Consider the following 24,454-nt stretch of genomic DNA (forward strand, 5'->3'; position numbering starts at 1 on the left):
TATACTCGAGTATATACTGTATATATTTTTTACCTGAGGCTGGATCTATACTGCCCTATATCCCCGGATCTAATTGCAGACCATCTGCTTTGACTTGATTATATGAGTCTACACTGCCAAATAATCTGGGATAAACAGATAATCTTGTGTTCAGATCCTGGGATATAGGACAGTGTAGATCCAGCCTGAGAAAACACATCTCTAGGAAGGGCCATAGCCAGAAAAAAAATTTTTTTGGGGGGGGGAGGGTTGAATTTTTTTTTTTAGTGAATCATAACGAGTAGTTCCATAACAAAATAATTTAGAAATCAAGCTCTATTGATAAACTTCAGTGGACACTCAAGACAGATAAACTTCAGTAGACACTCATGGGGATTTGGTTAATCAGTTAAAATTCATGAGTAAACCAGGTTTTTAAAAAAACCTGAAAAAATCGGGGAAGGGGGTTGAATCCCTAAGCCTCCCCCATTGGCTACAGCCCTGTCTCTAGGAATTTCTAGGTCTTCCAGTATGACACTCTGGTCAATTTCCCTTGGAAGCTGGCCATAGGATCTCATTTGAGGATGGAGAAGGGCGTTCTCTCTAGAAATCTCAGGTATTCCAGCATTACTGGGGGAAGTTGACCATAGACTTACACTAAAGGACGTAGAGCTTCCTAGAGAGATCATTTTGATCAAGTCTGTAAATCAATAAGCAAATCCACAAAAGTCAGAACTATAAATGTGGAAGACAATTACTTTTCAACCAGCGTTTTTCATGAACAGAGTATTTTTATTTTATGTGCTGTTATGGTCTATGTCTTTGATGCATCTATACATTTTAGAAGTGTTCAGAGCTAAGCAGTTTAAAAATATTCATAAATAAACATCTTAAACATTGGATTCTCCATGTCATTGTGTAGCCCCAACGAGTTACTATTGCCTTAGTTCTATGAATCCTCATGTACTAAAGCCAACTTCTTATTAGGCTGGAAGTATACAAATTACCTCGTCCTAAAACAAATTTCCAGAAGACTTCAGTGCCACTTTGGTTAGGTTAAAGCAGGAATGAATAGCTAGGGCAGATGAGGAGGTGGCGTTTTCCATTGTGGATCTTAGGGAACAGGGATGACTTTCAAAGATAGTATCTCGCGGTGGTGCAATGGGTTAAACCCTTGTGCCAGCTGAACTGCTGACCTGAAAGTTGGTGGTTCAAATTCGTGAGACAGAGTGAGGTCCTGTTTGTCAGCCCTAGCTTCCCATGTCGGAACATGAGAGAAGCCTCCCAGCAGGATGGTAACACGTCTTTGTAGATGGCCAGTTCTTTCACACCAGAAGCCACTTGTAGTATGTTCTCAATTCGCTTCTGACATGATTTAAAAAATCCCATTATTAGATAAAAACACTCTTGTCTCACAAATAAAAGGCGCAGCTCACTCAAGAACAAGGCAAAACATGATTACATTAGAAAAGCCTACAACCCCAACCCTGAGATGAAGAAACATTGATAAATTACAGGTTTAAAAGATAAATATATAGTACTAATTGCTAAAGCAACTCCACAGAGACTTTCAGCACAGATTATTACCCTTACAATTAACTGCTTTAATTTTGTACTTTGCAGGGTGTAGTCTGTTGGCCTCTGCTTTACATCCCCAAATATGTCATTTTGATGCCTAAATAATCCAGCCTCCTTTAGTGTCCTGTTATGCCCTACTGAGTGTAAATATTTATTGACTTATGGATTTTTTTAAAAAAAGTCAAGGCATACCATTGCGTAAAAAGATGTTCTGAACAAATTCTACTGTGCTATTTTTGAAAGGCAGATATAGAAGACACTCCAAGGATAAACAAACAATCACATTTAAAGTAGAGGTTACTGCCTTAGGGGGCTTCACAGGGCCCTTAGCCAAATACCAAAAGGTCAATTCAAAACAATCAATTCAGACATCTGGCAAGAATAAAATGATGGTCTTCCCTCACTGTCCCCAGGCTTTATGGGTTGGGAGCAAGAAGGTTTGGGGTTGGCAGAAGTGACAGAAAGGGGGGGGGGAGAGGGCGGGGGAGACTCAGATGAGGTTGTCAAAAAGGGAAGCGGGTTGATAGAAGAAACCTTTTTATTTTAGCATGCCTCCCTTTTCCTATGTATTGATGGCAACATATTGCTTGAACTTTCATCTAATATGAGCTCCTGACAAGATCTTATTTTGTAAATAGGTGCCATTACAACACAATCTTCAGTTAGGACAGAACAACCAATTCATGAGGACCATATAACTGATAAAGCCAAGGGGCCAACAGGGGCAAATCATTTTCTTAAATCCCTACCATTCCGTATCAGTAAAATAAAATAAGTGCAAATTGAGAGAAGGAGAATTCATGCAGTTACTCCTGACCCACCTTCTCCTGTTCATTATTTGAATTTAAAAAATTCTTACAACTTCTTAAAAATTTTTTTGCCAAGGGCAAAATGCTACATCATCAGTTCATCTGATGGCCCCATTTGACACTTCCTTCCTACCCATTACATCATAGAGAGAACATGCATAGAATGTGAGTTTTTAATGTCACGTCTCCTTTCTACTTCCTTCCCATTACACCTTTGAAACATCTTATCTGATGAAGGGATCTAAAAAGTTTAACAGCTTGCAGATTTTCTTTTGGTTGTTCCAAGAGAATTGAGTATATTTCAACCCTCATTATCCACAGATTTAATATATGTGGTTTCATTTATCCAGACCCCCAAAAATATTCCCTCTTGGAAGTGTTTGTAGGGCTCTCTTTGTCATCCAGTGCAATTCTATAGTATGCTTCTGGCTCAATATAGTAAAAATATATGGTTTGCTTATCCACAGTTTCAAGTATTATCATACATTACGGCATTGGCAGTGAAATAGTGACTTGGCCTTTCTGGGGACTCCTCCCAGTTATGCTGTTGCTGATTAAATGGTGAGAGTGAGCATTCCTATGTAGTAATAACTTGGTTCACAAGTGTTCCTTACATGTTATAAAAGAATTCAAAAGCAACATATGACTACACCTCTCTAGAAAGACTTGTTTGACACTTAAATATACCTTCTCTGAGTGGAAGGATTATTGTAGATAGGGTAGAAGAGGAGCATATAAGAAGGTATAGTTGTTCAAAGGCAGCAGCTGGACAGAGAAAAAATAACATAATGGACCTCATGGTTAGTGAGCTTATATACAAAGAGCCATCTTGGATCAGACTGAAAGCCTACCTAGCATTCAAAACTGAGACTTCCACCACTGCATTGGAGGGCTCCCATTCAAGCCAATGAAACTTTTCTTTCAAGGTAACTCAACTGGGTTTCCCCTCGGACACAGTTTTATGTCTCCAGTTGTCAGACAGCAATCTGCAACAAGTTAACATGCTCCTTCTGACATGAACCAAATACGAGAGGGAGGGTCCTACTATGTTGTTTCTCCTGTTTTTTGTACTTCTGTGAAACTTGAGGTCCCTTGAACCTAGCTTATTACCTGGAGAATTACTTAACTATCGATATACAGGGTACCTTTAAATAAACAAAGGCATAATTTCTAGTAGGGAGAGGGGCAAAATGGTCAGAACAGCTGACTTATCAGGTAATATGACTAGCATATTTTTGGCACCTGCTGTTTCAAATCAAATCAAGCAGCACTGAAAGAGATTTCTCTATGGTTGCTGGTTCTGCCTCTTTTAACAGTCACCATGGGCTCATCTATACCAAGCAGTTTAGCCTGATGTAAGCATGCCTTGCAGCAGCCTCAGATCAACTATTATTCAGATAGTTGAAGAGCACATCTGCTTCTCTGAGGTAGCCTATATCTCACACAGGTGACCCATTCTGTTGTCGGCAGAGATACCTGCAATAGCCAGGAGCTTTCTCCAAGCTCCATAGCTGGCTAGGAGCAGTGTGCTCCTTGGGGTCAGCTAGTCTTCCATCCAGGGTGAGTTGTTGTTGTTGGTAAGTGTAGTCAAGCCCCCAATTAATTTTATTTAATGGTGTGTGTATTTATTGCAGAACATATTTTGCTTGAAGCATTATAAAATCATGTTGCTTTACTATTCGAAGGCCAGCAGATGGCAACGGGTGATTTGTTCCAAAGGAATTTAGCTCCAGCAATACAGGGCACATTGAACTGGATGATGTGGCAGTATGGAGTCAGATAATCCAGTTCAAAGCAGATATTGTAGATTATCTGCCTTGATATTCTGGGTTATAAGGTTGTGTGGGAGGGCCCTCAGTCTCAGAATCAGTATTATCGTACCAACAAGTGACATCTACTTTACCTCTTTGGCTTTCGGTATGTCTTCCTTAGGAAGTACTAAAGATCAAATGCATAATAATGATCACAGGTCGCCTATGGAGCTATCATAGAATGCACATACCCCCATACAAAGTTTAACAGGGAGAAAAATATCCTCAGCCACTCATAATACTGAAACTTGGGATCACCCACTAAAGGTGAAGGATAAGAGATTAAAGGTGTATAAAGGGAAGCAAGTCTTAATTTTCCTCCTTACAATGATGGCTATTAGCCTGAGGCAGACTTAAAAGAAAATTAGAAAAATTAATGGAAAACGAGACCATCAATCCTTACTAGTCTTCTTGATGATATAGCATCTCCACTGATATAGAGTGATGCAAATCTCAATAAGAGTTCCTGAGGAAAATGGAAACAGGATAATTTTGCATTCATGACCTACTTGTGGGCTTCCTGCAGGAATGCTGGGAAGATATTTGATCTGGATCCAGCAAGATTACAGTTGACATATCCTTTTACCTTAGGGATGGGAATAATGTGGTCATCAGAGTGTTGTTACACTCCATCTCCTAGCAGTCCTCATTCTTGTCTGTGCTGGCTATGGCTTCTAGCAGCATGATTTCCATCACTCTCTTAATTGGATAATTGTGGGAGTGATCCTGGATCAAGAGGAGGAAATGTGATCTGTCCCCAATGTACTGCCCCTTCCACCAAATTGCATATAATGTTATTTTGCAAGTACAGTAGAGTTTCGCTTATCCAACATAAATGGGCCGGCAGAACACTGGATAAGCAAAAATGTTGGATAATAAGGAGGGATTAAGGACAATCCTATTAAAAATCAAACAGACTATGTTGGATAATACATAACGTTGGATAAGTGAAGGTTGGATAAGTGGGACTCTTACTGTATATGTCAAGCATAATGTCACACTTACTTAGGGAGACTTTTCAGAACTTTGGTCTATTATCTAAGATGACATTGGAACACGTTTGGTGTGAACTTTTTTCAAATTGCTTTAATTAATTGGGCACAAAGAGTAAAGTACAGTGTTAGTAACTTATCTACTGCATACCTTGTGTGAAATAGAAGGTACAAATCAGCTAACCAGCCGGTGAGCTTTTTTACTGGCACCTGAGAAGTAAAGATGAAAACACGTGGTAGGATTTGGGCCAAAAGGAAATAACTCTCAATTACCTCACCCTGCCTCAAAGCAGAAGAGGATCTTGAACAAGCTGCTACAAGGAAAGGCTTTAAGAAATAGCAAATGCAACAAGCAAACATGGCAAGACACTGCTTTCTACTTATTACCTACAATCATTAACTTGAAGTTCCAGCTGAATCTTTATTCCTGGAAACCACATTGCTGCTACTTCTAGCTTCACTGGAGAAACACGTTCTGCCAGATCGATGATGACAGGAAAGGGAAGACCAAAAATGCGTGGTTCGTCCATCCAACCCAGTGAGGCGACAGAGGTCTTGAAACTGAAACGAGAGATTGGACTCACCAGTGCTGTGTCATTAATTGCTGGAACCATGATTGGTTCCGGGATTTTTATGTCTCCTGAGGGGGTACTGCGTAACATTGGTAGCCCTGGGGGTAGTCTCATTATTTGGACAGCTTGTGGCTTGCTGGCTACTTTCGGGGCATTGTCATATGCTGAATTGGGAACGTTAATTAAAGAGTCTGGCGGTGAATATATCTACATTCTGAGGAACTTTGGCTCTTTTCCTGCTTTTCTTTACATATTCACCTCCGTCATTGTGGTGAGGCCTGCCAGTGTGGCGGCTATCTCTTTGAGCTTTGCTGAATATGCTGTAGCCCCCTTTTATCCAGGCTGCTCTTCATCTCCGCTGGCAGTCAAGTGCACAGCCATTGCCTGCATCCTTCTTCTAGCTTTGGTCAATTGTCTCAGTGTGAAGTTGGCCACCTCTATTATGAACATATTCACAGCTGCCAAACTATTGGCCTTGCTGATCATCATAGTGGGTGGAATCCAGTTGCTTATTCAGGGCCACACACAGAGTTTTCAGAATGCCTTTCAGGGCACGAAAACAGGGGCCGGGGTCATTGGAATTGCGTTTTATCAAGGGCTTTGGTCTTTCGACGGATGGAGCAACCTGAATTCTGTGACTGAGGAAGTTAAGAAGCCTGAAGTGAGTGAAGAATTCCTTTTAAAAGATCAATAAATCAATTGATTGATCAGTGAACTTTATATTGTCAATGTTGGATAACACTATGTACATTTAAGTATGTGGGTTTTACATCTAATGTTGCTATATATCCCAAATATGAATGTGCATTGGATTCTGAACATGCTAGTTGGAGTGCATGTGATGTGTTAGTTGGTCCAGATCCTTAATCCCCCCCTCCCCTCAAATACACACATTTTTAAAACATCAGAAATCACTGATATAACAGAAGTGGAAAATTGTGACATGACAGGGGTTTATTCTTTTTATTGCTATGCTGAAACTAGAAGTAATGAAAGGTCATATCTGGTTTCATTTTGGATCATTCCTTAACTTGTGAGAGAAATAGTGTCTGGGGAATGTGGGAGAGAAAACCTGCTATGATTTGAAGCATTTTTAATCCCTTTTGAGATTATGGGGCCAGAAATATAATTGAAGCCTGTAGTTCTGTTCTGGGGAACACTGAGGATCAGAACAAAGGAAGTTGGAGGCTCATGTGGTGTGCAGAACACACTTACACCAAGAGTCCTACTGCAATGTTAACTGCAACGGTTTTAGCTGCTTTTCAGAAATTGTAACTTCAATCCTGATTTACCGTAACCTCCTTAACTATAACAGTAAATGATTGCTTTTTAAACATGACCCCCAAAGCTCTGATTGTTCATTAATATTTCACTTTCTCTTCTTTCCATACATTGTTTGCTTTCGGTCCACTGTGTGTGTGTGTGTGGGGGGGGGGGGCATATATACACAGGTACTCATCAAATTATTTTGTAGTGTTTAAAATTATGGTGTTTCTCTAGTGTCTTACCACTTCACTTTTCATTTCACATCTCATACATAGCATTTTCACTACAGCCCCTTTTCTACCTAAGATCAGCCTTCTGCGTACACATGGTAGTTTGTGCAATGACTACCGACATCTGGTCATCTTGTTTTGTTTGGGGAAAGCACCTTAAATGAGGAAATGAGAAATTTGTGAAATGAGATGGCAGCACTCATTGCCAGGTACCCAGATACCAAAATCACAAGTTGTGATTTCACTAGTTATGATGATGATAGATGGATTTTGTACATGTATTATGAGGTAAGGTGGGTTAACAAGCCAAGTGTTTAGCTGGGTTTTAAACTACAGGTTGTGCACCTGATCTGCATAAATTAAATGTTGCTACTTGTCACCTCCTTGTAATTTGCATAAAAGGCAAAATTAAACCTCATAACTGTATCTATGACTTTTGGCAGCTCTTGTCATTTAAAAAAAAAGTGCTGACAACTTCTAAGTGACTGTGCTAATGCAAATGCTAATTGTACTATTTCAAAACCCACAGACAGAAAATACCTTTGCTAGGACCAAGCAAAATGCCAAACGATAGTGATCAAGCTTTTATCTTCTCTAGAAATCATTAAATTGTTCATTAGGAAGAAGAATATACAGAGGGGAAAACTGCTTTGATGTTCCACCCACAAGCCCTGTATTCTTACACTCTTTAGTTAGAATGAAAGGAAGAAGGGCTTATTGTAGTTTTTATATATTTTTACTTTGAGACGTGTATATGTATATATGTAGTGTAGTCATTTTTTTAACAGGATCACAAAATGCACAGTGTAACATGTATCATATAATGTAATACATTTTAGATGTCGTATACTCTTTTGTTCACACAATTTGCTTATTGTGTGAACAAAATGGATATCACATTTTTTAATATTTGTATTTACAATTTAATTATATCTGTATTATATGAAGATTGGTTATATTATCGCCCTCCCAGCTTTTGTGATATGGAGTATTCCATTATATAGGCAATAATACGTCAACAAAACCGTAGCCTTAATGTCTGTCTAATCTAAATTGAATATTGAGGCATGCCCAAGTATCACTTCCTTGCTTCAAATTACTGGCTGTAACAACCTCTGAGGATGCTTGCCATAGATTTGGGCGAAACTGTCAGGAGAGAATACTTCTGGAACATGGCCATACAGCCCGGAAAACATACAACAACCCCAATACTGGCTGTAAACCTGTGCACTGGTTAGGGAAGTCTGCCACCTAGTGCTGTCAGGTAGTACTGCAGAATTAAAAAATGATATTATATGAAAAATAAGATTACTGTCCATTAATAACCAAGTAATTTCTTTTGATATGCATGCCACAGATCAGGTGTTTAGTTTCCTAGTTCTTGAGCTATGGTTGACGGACAGATATACTTTCTCATTCATTATAATAAAGAGTTTATTAACAAATGATTTATAAAGAAAAGGATACATTTATAAATAATATATAATTTTATACATAAAATAATACACAGATGTATATATATTTGGCATATGCTATTGTATATCTTAATTTTCCCCTTTCTAGGTAAACCTGCCAAGGGCAATGATGATTGCCATTCCCCTGGTTACCTTCTTCTACGTGTTGGTGAACGTGAGCTATTTTGCAGCTATGTCTCCTGTTGAACTTCTTTCTTCAAGTGGCGTGGCCATTACTTGGGGGTGAGTCATCCTTTTAAGTACTGAGACCTTACTTGTATGTTTAGTAAAAGTGAGTTTGAGTTTTGCAGATTTGATTATGTTTTCTCTAAGAATCTCTAGGTTACCCAGTGTGACTCAATTGTCAGCTTAGAAAGGGAATAGAGATGTCGTCCACCCATACTTCAAATCTAAGCACATTAAAGCACAATGGACTTCCTTCTTTTGTGTGGCTGCTACCTTTTGTGTGGCTGTTACACTCAATTAATAATTTTAATAATAATTTTAATAATAATAATAATTTTAATAATAATAACAATAATAACAAACACAACTACTATTACTACTTTATTTATACTGTTTCACCATCTCCCCGAAGGGGCTCAGTGCAGCTCACAGAAGTACTACAAGTGCCAAACATAAAATAAACAATAAATAACCATAAAGACTGTGACAACATAGATTTACAACAGCAAAGCATACATAAAATGACACAAATGAAAATTAAAATTCATAAAACGCAGCAGTGCCTACAGATAAAACTGGCTGTCATAATTTAGCAATCCAAGTGCTAGAGTGAAGCAAACACTAAGTCCTCATTAAAATCTGCTCAAGGTCAAAGGCCTGTCTAAAAAGCCATGTTTTTAGACTAGACCGAAAAGCTTGGAGAGTGGGTTAACCTAGGGAGGGCAATCCAGAGCTGGGGCACCACCACCAAGAAGGCCCTCTCTCTCGACCCCACCAACCGTACTTGGGGCAGTGGTGGGATCAAGAGAAGGGCCTCCTCGGCAGATCTCAACGCCCACGCCAGTTCATAGAAGGAGATACGGTCTCGAAGATAGGTTAGACCCAAAGCATATAGGGCTTTATAGGTAATAACCTGCACTTTGAATTGGGCCTGGAAACTTGTCAGCAGCCAGTGGAGCTGCTTTAATAGGGGCATGGTATGCTCCCTATAACTAGACTCAGTTAGTAATCTGGCCGCCGACCTTTGCACTAACTGCAATTTCCAAGCCTTCTTCAAAGGCTGCCCCATGTAGAGTGCATTGCGGTAGTCCATTCTGGATGTAACTAAGGCGTAGACCACCACGGTCAAGTCAGGATTTTCGAGGTATGGTCACAGCTGGTGCACAAGTTTCAACTGTGCGAAGGCCCTCCTGGCCACCACTGACACCTTAGCTTCAAGCATCAGTGATGAATCCAGGAGAATTCCCAGACTGCGGGCCTCTGTCCTCAGGGGAGCATAGGTTGCCACCCTATAACCCGATCAGCCTTGCAACTAACCAGGAGGACCTCGGTCTTGTCTGGATTAAGCCTCAGTTGGCCCTCATCCAATTGATTCACAAGGGGAAAGAAGAGATGAGAGAATGGGATCTTGCCCTTCCCAGCAGGTTCAGGCAAAAGCAAACTGCTCATAACTTCTCTGTTATTCCTCATCAATAACTGTTGCCATCTTGAACAGAGTGTGATCTTATTTGGCCATGTGTATTTTAACTGTGAACTGTTGGATATGCTACTGGGTATAAGCAAACTAGATTGACACTCTAAGGAACAACTCAGTATTTGGAGGCCAGTGTTCATTCTTCATTTGCTATATATTGTCTATAATTATTATGTTAACTCATGAATACCTTGCATTTTACATGTCCTGGTATAGTACAGCATATACATGTAAATGTAAGATATAGATATATTTTTGCTAACACTTCTGCCTAAAGTTACAAAACACCTACTGAATCAATGGAACATAACATAAGTATTTACAAAGTTCTCTTTTTGATTTAACAGAATTCATTCTGTTTAGGACTAACAGTTATATTTAGGCCATATTTTACAGGACTGAGAGCTACAGAGGGGAAAAAACCCAGTAGTAGGCCTCAGAGACAAAGGGCATATCTCATGACCTTTTCATGCACTTCCTTACCCATCATTCCTTATTAACACAAAGATTCCCTTTTGTTACTGGTTTCCATATCTCCACCCCACCCATGCTCAAGCCATTCTCTCTTTGTGTTTTGCCTGATCAACTTTTCAGTTCTTGGGAACCGGGCCAGGTTGAAGGGTGGAATAGAGTGGGGGGACTACTATGAAACTGCTTATCTCAAGGAACAGATGGAAGAGTAGGAGGTTATGGATACATCAGGAAGTACAGCATTAGCAACTGTAACATGATGCTCACTATCTCAAAGATATGCACTGCTGACAGTTTAAAGTCATTTGTTTCCTTATTAAATTAAGAATCTACCTTTGTTCCTGAAACAAGATGCTGGTTGACAAGCAGACCGTTTTGCTCTCCTGTTACAGCCTTCACTTGGCAACCACACTCCCACATGCTGTGTAGTGCAGAAGGATAAAAAGCCTACCCAGCTTGGGATGTTGCTTTTACACATTGTCCCTATTGTTCGGTTGTTATTCTTTAACTATTGCATTTGCTTTGGTAACTTGATAACTTGCAGGCTACACATTGTAAGGAAAAGGAAAAGTGTGCCGTCGCGCCTGGGGCTGTAAACTCTTAGTGAAAGAGGCATGGACGTGACATCTTTCCCCAGGGGATTGCTTCTTGCCCTCCTTTAGGGAAACTGGAACTCCCAAGGACCAAAACACTGTAGTTAACTCAAAAACTGGGTTTATTCTTCACAAAGGGGGTAAAAGAAAATATACATTACAGTCTTTGATTGTTTAAGTCCATGAAGCTTGTCCAGATCCCTCTTTCTCTGGCTGTGAATGCCGGAGCAAACTCAGCCTCAGTCCAATGACCTATGTCTGAAGACAAGAGTCTTCCTCTGTTGCCAAAGGACTGATGTGAAGGCGCTTGAGACTCCTCAACGTTGTTCAGGTTGGCCCTGAACATGAAGTGTGAGTCCCAAGGGTAAGAACCTCAGAATTGGTGCTGAGAGGTAACTTTTGAAGGGCTTTCAGAGCCAAGCCTCTCTTTCACGTCCATCCGATAGAGTGGAATGAAAAGGAGGAAACACAGTCCTACTCCAGGAAGAGGTGGAGCCAAACAGTTTTGCTGAGTGAGCAATATAACAGGTACAAACAACATTGATTGACAGATATAAATAACCAATCTAACTACATTTACAGGGTAAGGGCAAAATCAGGCATGATACAACAATTCAAATCTTGAAACTTATAGTTCCAACATATAGATGGCGCCACTCGCGCCGTCACAAAAAGTATTATATGAAGAGAAAATGTACTATGAATAATGGTTGTAATTACATCCCGTCTTTTGTAGTGCTTAAGTATTTTTTAGGAAGAGGGCATTTTCTATAGAAATGACCATTAAAGAAAAAAAAGTTCATTATTTGTTATCAGCACTCCAACCACAACATTGATACCACTACACTAGTTTAAGAGCTGGGGAAAGAATACATGCTGTGTTGCAGCAGACCTAAATTAGATCATTTTTATTCTAGCACGGGTAGGGACTGGGTGGATGTGCAAATTGATACAAATTTTCAGTGAAATGGAAGCAATTGACATGTTCAAGAAGCTGTTGAAGACCTTTTGGTAGAAGAACCTCTAGAATCTTCCAGCCACATTGGTTGGGTTACAGAATCTTCGAGATGCAAAACAGGATAATAAGGTCTGGTTTGCTTGTCTAACTGAGGCCCCTTCTACAATGCCATATAAAAATCCAGATTATCTGCTTTGAACTGAATTATATGGCAGTGTAGACTCATATATCCAGTTCAAAGCAAATAATGTGTCTTATCTGATTTAATAATCTGGATTATATGGCAGTGTAGAAGCCAAGTGTGACTCAACAAAATTCAGTTGGTGTTCCTTTCATCTTTCTACTAATAACATTCTTCTCAACTCCATTCCATAGAGACAAGGTCCTAGGCAGCTGGGCATGGCTGATGTCCTTATCAGCGGCACTTTCATCATTTGGATCAGCAAACGGAACATTCTTCAGCGGAGGCCGTGTCTGCTATATTGCCGCAAGGGAAGGTCACATGGTAAGTCTTACCAGGTCTTCCTCCTTCTCTGGCAAAGAGTGCTGGAACCTCAACAAACTACCACTCCCAGGATCCCATACCATTGAGCCATGGCAGTAAAGGAGTGTCAAATTACATTCATTCCCGAGCAAACTAAATTAGCAGATCCAAGACTGAATCTGTATCTATAAATAGGACTAGATGCAAACTTAGGCTGCAGTCCTATATTTGGTTTCTAGAACCAAATTCCATAAAAGTTTGGACAGTGTACAATAACAAATGCTGTACCAAAAATATGTCACAACAACTACAGTACACCCCCCATACCCATGGATTCTGCATCCATGAATTCAACCAGCCACAAATAAAAATATTCATGGGGAAAAAACCCTAAAAGCAAACCCTGACTTTGGACACACAAAGCATTCAGCTGATGTGGACTCATATCCTGCTGTAGCCTCCACCATTTCAAAGAAACTGAAGCTCTTTCTAACACGTGTTTAAGTTGTTTCTAATTTTATATAAGAGATGCTAATGTCCTATTTTAAATTTTATTACGTATGTGACTTTTTAGGTGAAAGTGTTGTTTAAATTTATGTTGTCATCATTTTATATGCTTAAGTAGTGTGTATTTTATGTGTACGGCACTTTGGGGTGCTTTTGTGAGCTGCCTCAGGTCCTTTCGGAGAGATGGTGGTGGGATATAAATAAAGTTTAATTTATTATTTATTTATTACTATACCATGCTAATAATGGGACAAGCATCCATGGATTTTGATAATGATAGGTCATGGAACCAAATTCCAGTGGATTCCAAGGGTCCACCATACCAACATTATTAGTGACCATAAACAAGAAATCACTTCTGTCTTATTTTATTTATCACCTGCACTAGATAAGGGAGAGATACAATACCAAGAAATCTATTTGGAAGTGAGTGCTACTGGCAGCTGGTGGGACTTTACACCCAAATAAGTTTGTTTTAAATTGAACTGTCTAAAGATTCATGTTAGAAAGAGCCACAACTGGTTGCCAGTTTCTAGAACAGTTGGTTAAGGCTACGTGAAAATAATGCATTAAAACAAATACTTGCAAGACTTTAGTTTTCTTCTGAAAGAACATCTTCCACATTTATTGCTCTTTTGCTGATTAAAAGTTGTGAAAGGGCCTCCGATGAACTGATGGAGTAAAACAATCCTAACAGCATTGATTCTAATTATTTTCTCTGTGTTCATTTTCAGCCAGGCATTCTGTCTATGGCTCACGTAAGACGCGTCACACCTTCTCCTGCACTCATATTTACTTCGATTGTGTCATTCATTATAGTTATACCTGGGAATTTCAGTCAGTTAGTGAATCTTTTCAGGCGAGTATGTTTGCTCTTCTCCTTACTCTTCTCTTCACTCCTCAGCAGTGCTGACTTTCCAGCATCCTTTGGATCTCGTTTTAACCCTATTCTATCCTGAAGCCACCAAGGGAGGAGCAGGGATGTGTGTACTTGCTCCACATCCAACATCTCTGTGAAATAACAATACCATCTATCTTCCTGCATTGATGTACACTGGAAACATAGTTAACATGTTGGACCACAACTTGAAGTAGTTAGAGATCCTGATTAAGAAGCATAGACATCCATGACTTGGAGAATCAAACTAAAAGTTTTATAATAGAAACTCCCGTTCTAAGATGGGAAAGTGAATCGACATTAGCTATATTCTGGGGAAGAGCTGAGAAAAAATTGGTGGCATGAGGAGATGTGGAAAACATCTCTAAGAGTATCGGTTTATATTACAGAAAAGTCTTGACAAGTAGACATAGAAGAAAGATACTACGTAAACCTATTACTTTTGCCTGCTCTGAAGCATTCTTGACTTTTCAGTACTAAGCGTTATTGAACTTCTAACACTTCCATCCCTAGTTGAAGGCAATAGTGACTGAACAGGGCTTTCTTCTTTCATTATCTTCCCTTTCTCTTCTTGTTTTAGAAGTGTCAAATACTCTAACAAATTTTATAAGTCTTCACTTAAGAAGATATTCATCATGTGAGAAAGACAGCATGAGAGGGTTACATATAGGAAAGAGAAAAAACTGCACCTATTGTTTGTATTTTTACAAATTAAAGTGTGTGTGATTGTGACAGAGACAAAGCGATATTGCCTTGTATGTGTATGAAGCAGAGCTGGGGAAGTTATATTCAAGAAAAATAAATAGAATGACATGTGGTGGAGACATCCATGATTGACCAGTGGTAGGAAGACAACGTGGAACCAATAGCATCATTCTTCTAGTGTTCAGTAATGGATGGCTCCAGCCAGGCATGTAGCGGGTGTGTGTGTGTGTGTGTGTGCTTGAGGGGCTTCAGCTCCCCCTCCCCCCAAATTCTCAGGGTGGTCCGTGAGAAGGCCTTACATTTATTATTTAAACTTACGTTTATTCATATCATGATGTGTCAGGACCCAGGCTACAGAGCACCAATAACCATACGCAGAGGCCAGATTCAATCTAATATCTTTATTAAGGAAATATATAAGATTAATAAAAATAAATGTAAAAGTTAGTTCAGAAGCAGACCTTTCAGGAAAGGTCAATATTAGTCCCAAAAAGCAATGTCCAATATGAAATATTATGATCCAAAGTTGTAATCCAATAACCGAAACACTCACTTTGCCAGGCAAAGTGAGGGGAGATGACAAGGTCCTTTAGTCCATAAACTTGAGCAAGGCTAGGAAATAACTTGATACTTGAAGCAAGGCTTAAAACGTGGAACAAGGTAACAAGGAACAAGAACAAGGTCCGTGGAATAACTTGGTAAAATCCGTGATACAAGGCAAGGTATAGTCCCGGGAAACAAGCAAGGTCCGTAGGTAAACAAAGGCTGGAAACTGGGGCGAAGGCTGGAAGGCAGGCAAAGGCTTGAGCAGGAACGAGGCTTGAAACGGAGCGCGCTGTCCAAACACAACTCGCTCCGGAGGCTGACGAATTGACTCCGCGAAGTTACTACGCGGGTAAAACACCTATATAGAGTCTAACTTTCCCGCCGAAGCAGTTCTCTGGGAACCAGAAACGAAAGCTAAACTCTGAGACCAGATGTCTGACTCCTTAAAGGTTCTCACGAAAAGCAGACTTAATTGGGTACATTCTTAGCTGCTATCCTCGCACTCCTGCGCGAAGCTGCTTCCAAACCCCTCTGTTGTTTACAAAACTCATGGCGAGAGAACACGGGAGATGTAGGCTCAGGGTTTGTTTGACATACTTCTGGGACACAACTTTCTTGCAGGTGCAAGGTTCCCAGATCTGCCTGGGAAAGATCTGGCTGAGAAGATTCCAGTTCTGACTGGGAAGGTAAAAAACCCAAGTTTTCTTCTTCATCAGGCATTACAATGTCATGAGCAGGACTACAAGGCCCATGAGTCATCACACTATCCCCCTTCTCAAGGCCCCTCCCAAACTGGGACTCTCTCCCCGAGGCGCGAGGTCGTGGTTTGGCGGGATAGGTCTGATGAAAGCGACGGGTTAGATCAGGAGCATGGACTGTGGAGGCGTCTTCCCAAGAGCGTTCCTCAGGGCCAAAACCCACCCAGTCAATGAGATATTGCAGGCGGCGGCGGTGAAAGCGAGAATCCAAAATGTCTTGAACCTCGAACTCGTCCTCCCCATCCACCAAAATAGGGACAGGGGCCGGCCGGTCTACATCTGGCCGCACACCATCCGCCGGAAGGAGCAGGGAGCGGTGAAACACTGGGTGAATGCGCATTGAACGCGGAAGTTGAAGTTTGAAAGTCACGGGGTTTAATTGCGCCACCACTGGATAGGGGCCAATGAAACGGGCATCTAACTTCCGGCAAGGGCGGTGGGAGGGCAGAAAGCGAGTGGACAGAAAAACCCGATCTCCTACCTTGATTTCGGGGCCCGGCTGGCGATGTTTGTCAGCGTGGCGTTTATAGTCCTCCTTGGCTTGGTCTAGTTGCTGGAGCAAAAGTTGTTGTACCGCTGTGAGTTCCTGCAGCCAATCCTCTGCTGCGGGAACTTCTGAAGTTTCAATGACAGGGGGAAAGAAACGTGGATGGAAGCCGTAGTTTGCAAAGAACGGCGTTTCTTTTGTAGAAGCTTGAACTCCATTGTTATAGGCAAACTCTGACAGTGGTAACAGAGAAGCCCAATTGTCCTGTTGGTAGTTTACATAACAGCGAAGATACTGCTCCAAAGTGGCATTGGTGCGCTCCGTTTGTCCATCTGTTTGGGGATGATGAGCTGAAGATAAGCGAGAGTCTATGCCCAATAGTTTTTGTAGTGCCTTCCAAAAACGAGAGGTGAATTGAGATCCACGGTCTGTGACTAAACTCTTGGGCAATCCATGTAGTCTGAAAACATGTAGAAGGAATAGATCTGCAGTCTCTTTGGCCGTGGGAAGACCTTCACAGGGAATGAAATGGGCTAACTTGGTGAAAAGGTCCACCACCACTAGGATCGTGGTGAATCCACAGGAAGGTGGTAGGTCAGTGATGAAATCCGCAGAAATTATTTCCCATGGCCGAGATGGGGTAGGAAGGGGATGCAGAAGCCCTGAGGGCTTCTCCCTTCTTATCTTGGAGCGCTGGCATACTGGGCAGGTGTTGACATATTTTTCCACATCTTTGCGGATCTTGGGCCACCAAAAATCCCTTAGGATCAGATGCATGGTTTTAAATAGTCCGAAATGCCCTGCTGGTTTGCAGTCATGACACAGACGAAGCGCTTTTTCCCTGCCCGGTCCGGGTGGGATATAAACATGATTTCTATAGCATAGCAGTCCATCTTTAAGCGAAAAGGGAAAATGCAGACCTTGACGAAGTTGGTCCTGCGCCCAGGCATCTGCTTGCTGACTAGCCCTGATTTCTTGAGCACAGATGGGTCCTGGAGTAGAGGAAGTTGAACCAATGGGAGTGGATTTGGTGTTCCCCACTGTGAGCGTGGCAAAGTTCTCGGGTTGTAGTAATTGGGATTCAAAGGTCTCCTTGCGTCCTGCAGCGTATTCCGGTTTACGTGACAGGGCGTCTGCTTGCTTGGTTTGGGCTGGGGCCACATAATGAATCTGGAAGTTGAAACGTTCAAAGAACAAAGCCCAACGTTGCTGCCTCTGATTTAGTTTGCGGGCAGTTCTTAGATGTTCTAGATTTCGATGATCAGTGTGGACTTCAATGGGAAATTTGGCCCCTTCTAGCCAATGTCTCCAAGTTTCAAAGGCTGCCTTTATGGCCAGTAGTTCCTTTTCCCAAATGGTGTAATTTCTCTCTGGTGTGGTTAGTTGACGGGAGTAAAAGGCACAGGGACGAAGGTGGTCTCCCACCGGTTGTAAGAGTACAGCCCCAATCGCCACATCAGAGGCGTCCGCTTGCACAACAAAAGGGGTTCCAGGATCTGGGTGCTGTAGAATTGGCTGGGACGTGAATAATTTCTTTAGTTGCTGGAACCCTTTCTCTGCTTGATCAGTCCAGCGGAAGGGCTGTTTTCCACGGATGCAGCTAGTGATTGGGTCAGACCAGCGGGCAAAATCTGGAATAAACTTGCGGTAATAGTTCGCGAACCCCAAGAAACGCTGCACCTCTTTCTTGTTAGTTGGCGCCCGCCATTCCAATACTGCTGAAACCTTGGCTGGATCCATGGAGAGCCCTAGAGGCGAGATACGGTATCCAAGGAAATCTACCTCTTGTAGATCAAAAGCGCATTTTTCCAGCTTGGCATAAAGTCCATGATCCCGCAATCGTTGTAACACCATTTTGACGTGGTTCTCATGTTCTGATTGTGATCTAGAAAACACCAAAAAATCGTCCAGGTAGATTATCAAGAACCTATCTAGATAGTCCTGAAAAATGTCATTGACAAAATGCTGGAACGTTGCGGGAGCTCCGCATAATCCATAATTCATAACTCGGGACTCGAATAATCCGAATTTGGTCTGGAAGGCGGTCTTCCACTCGTCCCCTTCTCTGATGCGAACTAAGTTGTAAGCCCCCCGAAGATCCAGCTTGGTGTAAACCTTGGCTCCTCGAAGCCGATCCAGTAGATCCGAGATTAAGGGCAGGGGATAGCTGTTCCGCTTGGTGATATTGTTCAATGCTCTGTAGTCCACCACCAAGCGTAGTTCCCCTGACTTCTTCTTCACAAACATCACTGGGGAGGCGGCTGGGGATTGAGAGGGTCTAATGAATCCCTTACGAAGGTTTGTCTCTATGAATTCCCTGAGAGCTTCTTGCTCTGGTTCAGTCAGGGAGTATAGGTGCCCTCGCGGGATCGGGGCCCCCTCCACCAGGTCAATGGCACAGTCATAAGGTCTATGTGGGGGTAATTTCTCGGCTTCTTTTTCATTGAATACATCCCAATACTCGGAGTACTTCTTGGGCAGGGTGATGATGGGCTCGGTGTCTGTGGCATGGCAGACCTTGGCTACAAGGCAATGGTTTTGGCAGTACTGTGAAGCAAACTGCAGTTCTCTGTTGGACCAGGAGATGCTTGGGTCGTGGAGAGTCAGCCATGGAATTCCCAAAATCACAGGGAAATGGGGAACCTCGGTAACAAAGAAAGAAATCTCTTCCATATGTTCCCTTATCCACATCCTGGTGGGTTCCGACCACTGACTTACGGGGCCCGTCTTGAGGGGGCGGCCGTCTATGGCTTGTACCACACGAGCATTCTTGAAATCATGATATTGTAATCCCAGAGAGTCGGCATACTCTCTATCAATGAAATTGTTGGTGGCTCCGGAGTCTATCATGGCGTGGATCATGACGGGTCCCCTTTTTGCTGACCATAAGGTGACCACGAGAAGGAACAGGACCCCGGTTGGCGGCTCTTGAACGGGTTTTTTGACCGGGTTGGCGAGCCTCTCTACGCCCGGTCGTTGGCTTCCCCCGCCGGCTGTGTGCCAGCCGGCTCAGACGCCTTCGTCTCCGTGGAGGACGCCGCCGCAAGACGGGCGGCGGGCTTCCCTTTGGCTGGGCACTCTCTGGCGAAGTGGCCCCCGTTCCCGCAGTACCAACAGAGGTTTAAGCGTTGACGACGGGCCTTCTCGGCGGCATCTAATCTGGGACGCACGTTGCCCAACTGCATCGGCACCTCCTCGCTTCCTCTGGGGTATGGGGTTGGTGGTGGGGGTCTCCACACTGGACGTGGCTGAACGCTGGCGGGAGCGGGGGGTTTTGCCCCAGCTCTACCGCTCTGGCCTCGAACCCACTGTTTCCTGTTGGCAATCATGACTTCAGCCCGTAAACATTGATCAATGAGTGCTTCGAGGGTCTGGGGAGGATCCACCTTGGAGATTTCCTCCAGCATTTCGATGTTGAGACCCTCCCGGAATTGTCCCCTGAGGGCTACATCATTCCAGCCGGTGTTATGGGCCAGCACTCGGAACTCGGCTATGTACTGAGACATAGGTCTGTCTCCTTGGAAGAGGCGACGGAGTTTGTGACCGGCTGCCTCCAAATTGTCCTCGATTCCCCAAGTCTCCTTAAGGTGGTCCAAGAAGCGTTGTGCGGACCTTAGGTGTGGAGAGGCTTGGTCGAACAGTGCCGTCGCCCAGTTGGCCGCTGGCCCGTCTAGAAGACTGTAAACCCATGCCACCTTGATGTCTTCTTGGGGAAATTCGGCAGCACGGGCCTCTAGATAAGCTTGGCATTGGCGACGGAAAACATGAACCTTAGAAGCTTCTCCAGTAAACTTGGTTGGCAACGCCATGGCCGGTAGACGGATTCCGCGTTCCTTCAAACCTTTTATTTCTCCATCCTGGGCATTAAGCTTATCACGGATTCGATCCACCTCATCTTTGTCGATGGTGTAGGTAATCGGCTGGCCGCTCGGCCCAGGTACGGTTCCGGTAGACATTCTGGCCGAGGTTAATTGGTGCTTAGGGTGGCGGAGTCAAACTGTCAGGACCCAGGCTACAGAGCACCAATAACCATACGCAGAGGCCAGATTCAATCTAATATCTTTATTAAGGAAATATATAAGATTAATAAAAATAAATGTAAAAGTTAGTTCAGAAGCAGACCTTTCAGGAAAGGTCAATATTAGTCCCAAAAAGCAATGTCCAATATGAAATATTATGATCCAAAGTTGTAATCCAATAACCGAAACACTCACTTTGCCAGGCAAAGTGAGGGGAGATGACAAGGTCCTTTAGTCCATAAACTTGAGCAAGGCTAGGAAATAACTTGATACTTGAAGCAAGGCTTAAAACGTGGAACAAGGTAACAAGGAACAAGAACAAGGTCCGTGGAATAACTTGGTAAAATCCGTGATACAAGGCAAGGTATAGTCCCGGGAAACAAGCAAGGTCCGTAGGTAAACAAAGGCTGGAAACTGGGGCGAAGGCTGGAAGGCAGGCAAAGGCTTGAGCAGGAACGAGGCTTGAAACGGAGCGCGCTGTCCAAACACAACTCGCTCCGGAGGCTGACGAATTGACTCCGCGAAGTTACTACGCGGGTAAAACACCTATATAGAGTCTAACTTTCCCGCCGAAGCAGTTCTCTGGGAACCAGAAACGAAAGCTAAACTCTGAGACCAGATGTCTGACTCCTTAAAGGTTCTCACGAAAAGCAGACTTAATTGGGTACATTCTTAGCTGCTATCCTCGCACTCCTGCGCGAAGCTGCTTCCAAACCCCTCTGTTGTTTACAAAACTCATGGCGAGAGAACACGGGAGATGTAGGCTCAGGGTTTGTTTGACATACTTCTGGGACACAACTTTCTTGCAGGTGCAAGGTTCCCAGATCTGCCTGGGAAAGATCTGGCTGAGAAGATTCCAGTTCTGACTGGGAAGGTAAAAAACCCAAGTTTTCTTCTTCATCAGGCATTACAATGTCATGAGCAGGACTACAAGGCCCATGAGTCATCACATGATGTGATCACCATGTTCAATATATCCCATGTGCATGCGGGTATTGGGATAATGATACAAAAGGTTTGCTAGGGTAGATCCTCTCTCTCAGACTCAGCCCCCCCTCCCTTGAACCAAAATCCCAGCCCCCCCCCCCCCCCCCAAATCAAAATCCTGGCTACAGGCCTGGCTCCAGCACATGTTCATTTTTCATCATTCTTAAAAGTAACTCCCAAAGCTCTGCAGCAGAAAGGGTGCATGAGTGTGTGTTCATACATTATCCCCCTCGTATTATTTATATAATGACACTAGCTGTGCCCTGCCATGCGTTGCTATGGCCAATTGGAATTGCAGTGAATAGTGTCGCTGCTTCAAAGCCTGGCCATTTTCTACATAGGGCATCCTTGCTAGGCCAGGTTGAATGGGACGGAGTAGCCTCATGGCTTTCAAGCCTGGGAGTTTTCTACCTAGGGGAAATCTTAGTTGGCCAGGTTGTTCCACCTATTAAGTTTATCATCCTAATTGGTCCTAATTGGCACCTTATAAAAATTTATATTGTACCATACTGAATTAATTTTACGATCATAGCTCTTCCGCCTGCCTTGCACTAGTCATCTGACCCAGTACCTATGCTGCTCATGCACCCTCTGCACTTTACAACTGCACTTGCACTTTGTATTGTTGGAGGGGGGTGGGAGTGGCTGGAGGATTATGGGGACTGCAGGGCGGGGGGAGGGAATGGGTATGAAAGGATGCCAATTTATAATAGGGAAATAATAAATCAAAAATCATCGTCCGGATCAGGGGAAGTGGAAGAGAGAGGACAGCATGCCAGGGGAGGGGAGTGTTCTGATGGGTGGGGAGCCCCTATAGAGGTGGTGTTCGGGAGAGGGAGATACGGGAAAGGGAGACCAAATCATTTAATTCGGCCTAGGGTTTTTGGTAGGACATTAATAGTTCCAAATCGGTCTCCTGACATAGCTAATCTGGGTAGCCAGGATGGCGCCCCCCCCCCCCCCAGATTAAAGGTGGTGCTGTTTAATGCCAGGTCAGTGAACGGGAAAATATCTTTCATCTTGGATGAGCATGTAGACCTGGCATGCATTACGGAAACCTGGCTGGACGAGATGGGAGGAGTTAATTTCACCCAGCTCTGCCTGCCGGGTTACTCCATACAGCACCAGCCGAGATCTGGAGGGAGGGGAGGTTTGGTTGCGGTGGTCTATAAGGATTCCATCCCCCTGACCAGGTGCCCTGTCCCGCAGTCAACCAGGTTCAAATGTGTCCACCTGAGGGTAGGAGACCGGGACAGATTAGAGATTCTGTTAGTGTACCAACCACCCCGCTGCACTACAGTCTCCCTGCCTGAGCTAGCTGAGGTGGTCTCGGGCCTGGCGTTGGAGTCCCAGCGGCTCATAGTGCTGGGGGACTTCAATGTCCATGCTGAGACTAACCTTTCAGGTGCGGCTCAGGACTTCATGGCTGCCATGGCAACCATGGGGCTGTCCCAATTGGTATCTGGTCCCACCCACAGCGCAGGGCACACACTTCTGTCAGGGATGGGAGGAAGGTGGCGGTGTGGAGGAGCTCACTATCACTCCTTTGCCATGGACTGACCATCACCTGATCAGGTTTAGACTTACCGAGCGCCCAACCTCTGCAGGGGTGGTGGACCCATTAAAATGGTCCGCCTCAGACTTATGGATCCAGAAGGATTCCTGACAGCTCTTGGGGAATTTCCCGCCTCCTTGGCAGGTGATCCTGTTGATGCTCTGATCACCCTCTGGAACAAGGAGGCGACTAGGGCAATAGACACGATCGTTCCGGAGCGTCCCCTCTCAAGTAACCGAGCTAAACCAGCTCCTTGGTTTACTGAGGAGCTGGCAGCGATGAAGCAAAAGAAGAGGGAACTTGTGATGTCTCATGGGCCATGTAGTCCTGTTCCTAGTATTATTGTGACAGATGAAGAGGAAAACTTGGATTTCCCACCGTTTCAGCCAGAATTGGAGCCCTTGCACCTGCAGGATATTTGCCCTCCAGAAGACAGCCAAACAAGCCTTGAGCAGAAATCTCCCCCATTTTCTCGCCGGGATTATTATAATCAACAAAGAGGCGCTCGCGAGGTGACTCGCCGGAGCGCCAGGATAGCTGCCAGACAATTAGCTGATTAAGTCTGTTTCCCTTGGGAAACTTTAAGGAGTCAAGCATCTGGACACAGAATGGCTTTCGTTTCTTGTTCCCCAGAGAAAGTGTTCTTTGGCGGGAAAACAAGATCCTATTTAGGTGTTTGCTCTCGAAGGAACCCTTGCGGAGTCAATTCGTCAGCTCGTGGAGTGAGATCGTGTGTAGACTTCGTACTCCAGTTCCCAGCTCCTGAATCAAGTTCCCAGCCCTGCCTTGTTCCACGGATTTCTATGGACTCAGTTCTTGTTCCACGTTTGCCTTGTTTCAAGTTGGACCTTGCCAAGTCTCAAGTCTTGCTTTGCCTTGCGTTTTAAACCACGGACCCTGCTTCTCGGATTCCAGCCTTGTTTTCCTTTCCTTCGGATTTACCTTAAGCCTCAAAGACTATGGACAGTTCCCCACACTATTGCTTGCCAAATAGTGTGTGTTTCGGTGAAGTGGACTTTAATATCATATATTGGACATTGTTTTCCTGGACTATATTTGACCTTTCCTGAAAGGTCTACTTCTGAACTATATTCTACACTTGTTTTTATTGACTTTATATATTTCTTTAATAAAG

The 24,454-nt window shown here is 43.4% G+C and overlaps 1 protein-coding gene across 2 annotated transcripts in view; it reads left to right on the plus strand.

Moving 5' to 3' along the window:
• The first annotated feature begins 5,397 nt into the window (after positions 1-5,397).
• LOC100558251 (b(0,+)-type amino acid transporter 1) overlaps positions 5,398-24,454 on the plus strand; it is a 28,037-nt gene continuing 8,980 nt past the window's right edge. Inside the window, exons 1-4 of one of the 2 annotated variants that reach the window (XM_003215460.4) lie at positions 5,402-6,402; positions 8,801-8,934; positions 12,749-12,878; positions 14,099-14,223. In XM_003215460.4, the coding sequence (XP_003215508.2) occupies positions 5,656-6,402; positions 8,801-8,934; positions 12,749-12,878; positions 14,099-14,223 (1,136 nt within the window). In that variant the 5' untranslated portion in view covers positions 5,402-5,655. Of the gene's footprint in view, positions 6,403-8,800; positions 8,935-12,748; positions 12,879-14,098; positions 14,224-24,454 lie in introns of both variants that reach the window. The other variant, XM_062984150.1, reaches the window with a different exon arrangement.

Source organism: Anolis carolinensis, chromosome 1, assembly GCF_035594765.1.
Source record: "Anolis carolinensis isolate JA03-04 chromosome 1, rAnoCar3.1.pri, whole genome shotgun sequence".
NCBI classification, from domain to species: Eukaryota; Metazoa; Chordata; class Lepidosauria; order Squamata; family Dactyloidae; genus Anolis; species Anolis carolinensis.